Source organism: Nomia melanderi, chromosome 13 (genome assembly GCF_051020985.1).
Source record: "Nomia melanderi isolate GNS246 chromosome 13, iyNomMela1, whole genome shotgun sequence".
Lineage (NCBI taxonomy): Eukaryota > Metazoa > Arthropoda > Insecta > Hymenoptera > Halictidae > Nomia > Nomia melanderi.
In genome coordinates, this window is record NC_135011.1 from 7,410,897 (window position 1) to 7,416,896 (window position 6,000).

General features: G+C 38.2%; 1 protein-coding gene across 3 annotated transcripts in view; it reads left to right on the forward strand.

Annotated features, from left to right (window-relative positions):
- Wat (worker-enriched antennal transcript) overlaps positions 1 to 3,567 on the forward strand; it is a 28,112-nt gene extending 24,545 nt beyond the window's left edge. For all 3 annotated transcript variants that reach the window (XM_031969968.2, XM_031969966.2, XM_031969967.2), the window contains exon 4: positions 2,516 to 3,567. In XM_031969968.2, the coding sequence (XP_031825828.1) occupies positions 2,516 to 2,541 (26 nt within the window). In that variant the 3' untranslated portion in view covers positions 2,542 to 3,567. The remainder of the gene's footprint in view (positions 1 to 2,515) is intronic.
- Positions 3,568 to 6,000: the final 2,433 nt, after the last annotated feature.

Genomic DNA, 6,000 nt, shown 5'->3' on the forward strand with positions numbered 1-6,000 from the left:
CTCGATTAATTGAAAGTAAGATTACGTGTTAGTAACGATTCCTTGTGTCGCCAAAGTCAGGATTATCGATAACGCTAGGGAATTAGAGAATCGAGAATGTTAGATAAACGGAACGAGACTGTACAAACAAAATGGTACTAAGAAACCGAAAACCTAACGAAAAGGGGTTTCGAAAGATATGAGTATTAACGCTAGGTTTATTGTGCGGTTTATTATATTGTTCCTAGAAAAATTGATGTTCGTTTAGATCGTGGAAATTAGGGATTTAAAATTAAACTATCAGGATGCATATTCACGTATTTCCATCAATCAAAACCGAGATGAACGTTTACCAAGTAATATAATTTACATATTCCGTTTTCCAATTTATATAATGTTGGAATCGAAACGCAAAATATCCATTGTCATTGAAAAACTTCATAATATTCCTATAATGTAAGAAAACCATAACCACCATGCGTTTAGCCTTATACCTTACAAGTTTTGTCTGAAGCATTTCTTTGTATCACTCATACTTTTCAATACTAAAACTACCAGACGGGTCAACATGATTCTTGATTTCTTCGTCTTGCAATTATTAAAAAGGTAACAGATATTTATCTGAGATATTACTCAAGAAATTAATTCAGTAATACGCAAACTGAATTGTAAATCTATTAAAACTTTAATAGATGCACTCCTGGAGTTACTAGAGAGAATTTTCAAAAAGTCAATTTAATTGGCTACAAAATAGAGATAAACGAATTAGATGATACATTTTTCTTATTGGAAACAGAAACAGAACGAAGGATGAAAATTGAAAGACCAATTAATCGGACAATATAGGCACTGATATAAAATCAAATGAACAAAAGAAGACCTAGAATTTTAAATCCGGTCATTTGACCGGTTCCCGGTACGGTGAATGTTAACCCTTTGGGTTAACTCAGGACTCTCAGCCACCACTTGGATTGATACGGTAAAATTCTAAAGTTTGATGTTTAATATTGAACTTTATATAATGCGTCATTATGAGAAATCACACAGTAAAATACTTTTGTTCCTTGATTTATCGATTAACACGTTAAATGCCGATTTCATAGAGCAAAATACACAAAATGGACAAAGTGAAATATTAAATCATTCGATTGAATTGTGTTACTATTATTGCACGTCCATCTAGCTGAATGTCACTTCATTAAATAGCATTATTTATAATATAAAAATGTTTCAAAATAATCATCACTTAATTGATTGAATTATAATAATTGGATTTAGTCGGGTGTCGCCGGTGACCCCCGTGACGTTCAGCGTGTTAAATTACTTACATTAGTCGCAACAAACGTTGTCTATATTTTATCAAAGAGTGTTGAATATTTGAAGCAATATGCCTTCGAGTGCAAAGGGTTAAATTACCGAGTTTTATCCAAAAAACAGCCGTTTGACCACATTGTACGTTATGTCATATCGGCTTGCGGCTAACATTATTGTCGGAATCGCGGCGCGGAGGCCAGCGGCCAGAAAACCGAGCGCTTGCCAATCAAAGGGAGAAGACGCCGTTGAAGAGGGCCGGGGGCGTCGGGGCGAGGTGACGAGGGTCCTCTAATTAACAGCTTTGAAGTGGTCCAGGGCCGAGTTCTCATTACCGGCGGTCAGGTGTCCCGGCGATTACCAGCAGAAATGGGACTTTGCCAGTTAGCCGAGCAATCGTAGATGAAAATCACGCGGGATTTGCAGGCCGACCGGCCCTGCGTTGTCCTGGACGCGAACCCTTGCGGGGGAGGGTCGGATCGAATGGCCGCCGGGGCTGAAGAAGGCTCTCGGGGAACGAGCCCGAGGAAATGAGAGAACTTTTGTTTGGGGATGCGTTCGGTTTGTTTGGGAACTACGGGTTTTCCTTTGGTTTGCTTGAGTGCCACGGGAAATGGATTATGGGTATGGGAGCAGACAAATTGGAATATCATGGATTATTTTGTGCGGCGGTTGATGTCATTTGGTATATTGAGGATTTGTTTAAGGTTCATCGCCTTGGTAAGAGTTAATGTCGCGAGGAATAGATTGTGGGTTTGGGAGCGGACAAATTGGAATATCATGGATCATTCTGTGCGGTGGTTGATGTCATTTGGTATATTGAGGATTTGTTTAAGGTTCATCGCCTTGGTGAGATTTAATGCTAAGGGGAATGATGGGTTATAGTCACGGGAATAGACAAATTGGAATATCATGTGTTATTTCTTGTTAGGATCAATATTACGTGACATATTAATGATTTAATTACCATTTATCATCCCGGTAAGGATGATTAATCTTTAGCCTGAGATTAAATTAGGTTCGTAGTTAATTATAAAGTAGAACAAACTTAATTGGTATTTGTGAAGATTTCATAAGGAGTTGATACGGTGAGTTGAAATGGTACTTAAAATGTTCCAACATTTGTTAATATAGAAAGAAATCGGTTTGATTAATAACTGGGGCATTCATTTTATCAGTTAAGATTAAATACAGTATTTCGAACACTATCACTTTTATGTTGCAGGATTTTACAGTTTCTTCTATTATTAACTGGAAATCTGAAGGGCTATGTGAAAACGGAGCAACTCGAGTGTCACATCCGCTGCGTCTTTGACTAGGAAAGAGTTCCAAAGACAATTGCGCACCTTTAATCCATTTAGTGCGATGGGAGTGCCAATATGGCGCGCGAAGGCACTCTTGACAGTATTTATCTAGACAATTAAGCTAATATATGTCTAATATACAATTACAAATACCGATAAGAAATAAATTTAATCACCTCGATCGACGGAATTAACAAAACAACCTATTGGCAACGGAACATTTAAGTTTCGTAACAATCCTCGTACACTATAATTGCATTAATATCCATAATCAATTTACAACTCTCCCGAAAGTTAATAAATCAATTACTCGGAACGATTAAATTTCCTTTGAACTTTTTCTTTTTAATTTCTGAAGAAAATATTATTAATAAAACATATACTTTCCTCTCGTTATAATAATGTTTAATTCGCGCGATCGAGGTTTATCGAGAATCGTTTATCGTTTACGAAATATCTGATCGATCGATCGCGAGAAAGCCCACGGTCGAGGATTTCTTGCGAGCCGCTAAAATTTTACGGCGAGCGTCGCGCCGAGTCGGTTGCGCTTGAAATCACAACCGGTGATCCAAGATTGTTTACCGGTGCTCCGAGTGTGTAGTTAAAATGTGTATATACGCGTAACCGGTCCGTTGATCCCGATCGAGACGAAAGGAACGATATCTACGGGGGTCCGACACATTTCCGTAATTCGATCTCGCGATTTCCCAAGCGTGATCCGCGTTTCACGCATGCTTAGCTAGCGCTGTCGTATCGTATCTCGACCGATCGTGTTCGTACATGATCGGCTTCGTCACGAGTGCACTTGAAAATCGATGACGCTGATGGATCGATGGAGTTATGGCTGAAATTCGCGAAATTTTGTCGATCATTCTTCCCGTTGATCGATCGCGGACTGGTAATTATTAATTATTGTGTATATTATGTGTTCGTAATTGTACATAATATTGGTGCAATAAATTGATTGTTGTTTAAAAAACTGTGTACACTGGAGGAGGGAGAAAGGATGTTCTATTTTATTGAATATTTATTTGCAGGATGGATGGAGTAATCTCTAATAATATGTATAAAATAGTATAATTACATAATAATTTGAAACGTACAAATAATTGAAAATAAATTGAATAAATCTGAGTACAAATTTTGTCTGACTGCGACTAGAAGTTGACCAATCTGCTCATGATAATCTACTTCTTACTGTAACGACGATTATATGAATTATTCAATAATTAAAGTGAACCACCCCTCTTTCTCAATTTTTCACATCATAGTTCCAAACTATTCGATTCAGTACTTCACTTTTCACTCTAGAAAATGAATTCCTTTATACCTTGGTTAATTGAACAGTCCACCAAATGAGAAATTCATTCTTCGTACGAACGTTCAACAGTAATTCACTGTAAAATAAAGTGAAATAGAAGGAAAAACACTCTTACATTTCCAATCTTCATATTTCCACAAATTGCTCTTTCATCACTGTCACATCGCTAGCAGGATGACGCAGCGTGCAAATGAATTCTGTAATCAACGTTACCTAATCCGTGAAGAATCGAATTTCACGGCTTGTCAGAAACCAAAGAAAGGCACTCGGTGTAATGTTTTAACCCCAGTTGAGGAAGGAAATCACCGGTGCAGTAAAAACGTAAAATATGCAAAGGTAACATTGCGATAACGGCAACAGAGATAGTCCTATCTTCCGGAACTGAGTTTCGACGATATTGAGCCAAATCTAATCTGTAATCTCATTCGATTGCAAATCACTATATGTAACTACCAATTAGTAATTACTAAAGTGTATACACTATAATCTCTTCAATCTGAATTGTAGATAAACGCCAATAACCACGAAAGATCATAATCAAATCAATTGTTACACTCAAATCATAACGCCTAATATGTAAATAGTGAGCCATAAATCACTGCAAAAATTCCAATCGTCAACCACACAACCGCAAAACTAAAACTACGATGCACTTTCAAAATTCCCATTAATACACAGAATGTTGCAACTTCAAAGTTCCCAGAAACGCGGAAAATGTTGCAACGTCAAATTTCTCAGGAGCACACGGACCGTTGCAACATCGAATTTCTCGCAGGTGCATAAACTGTTGCACTTTCGAATTTTCCATAAATCCATTAAAATTTACAGTCTACTGATCAAATTCAATTCTGCCAGCTTCGGCCCGCCGACGCAGGGATCGGACTTTTCTTTTCAGCGACGCTTGCGAAAGTTCGCTGTGCAACGTTAGCAATGGCTCTCACTCGCTCGATCCGAGGTGAAACTATGTAAGAACGGCGCGTCCGTTTTGCCTGGATGAGGTAATTGCGCCTGATTATCGAATCGACGGTCTCGTTAGCGTAATTGCAAGCGACGCGGATTATCCCGCAGGCGCGGGGGAATTAATTCCGCGGCGAAATCGTCGGCCACGCGATCGGAAACTGATACACGGGTCAGTTATCGGGCTGAACAACCGCGGGAACAGCGCGTAGATCGCCGGTGAATTACCTTTCAACGATCATCGTTGATTTTTATCCTCTATTTTTCTCCGGGTCGCGCTCGGACACCCGGTTCGGATAATGGGCAACGATCTCGCAGACTCATCGATGGCATTTTCATGCTAATAGAGAAGTTACGCGAGTGCTTCTTTGAAGTTCCAGCGGAATTCCGCTCGATCTTCGGTGAAGTCGACCGTAACAGCTAGTTTATCGGAAAAGTTTGCCGTCCATATAAGTTAATATAGGAAGAGGCAATTTCTTTTACGATCCGGACTACTTTTATTTTCGTCGTTTGCGGCGGCTGGCTTTTGAACGAAACTTTTGGAGACGATTGTGAGAATCTTTCTCTTTGATAGCGCGGAAGAGAAGATTAGAGAATTCGAATGATATGTATTCGTTCTTTTGTTGTAATAGAATTATTGAAAGTACAATTTTATTTTTATGTAAATTAAAAATTTAGTTGCAAAATCTTTGGATAAATTTATCTATAAAATTTGCTTGCACAATTTTTAGACAAATTTATGTATACAATTCAGTTGAAAAATTTTTAGACAGATTTATGTATAAAATTTGGTTGCAAAATATCCACATAAATTTATCTATAAAATTTTGTTGCAAAATTTTTAGACAAATTTATAGAAATATAACGCGTGTAATCATTTCAGAAGTTGAGATGAAACGAGGATCAAGATTATTTATTTTGAGGTATCAAGCGTCTAAATATTTATTCCTAAATAATCTCTGTTGCCACTCTAACTTAATCAACGCAAAAGCAAACAGGTCAGACATTAGAAGACTTATACGAACACTGGAAAACACGACCGGAACGTTAATACGACGTCCAGTCCCGCAGGGAACAGGATCGACGACGTTCAGTGCGTCGCAAGACGGCTAATGGCTGAGTCAGCGT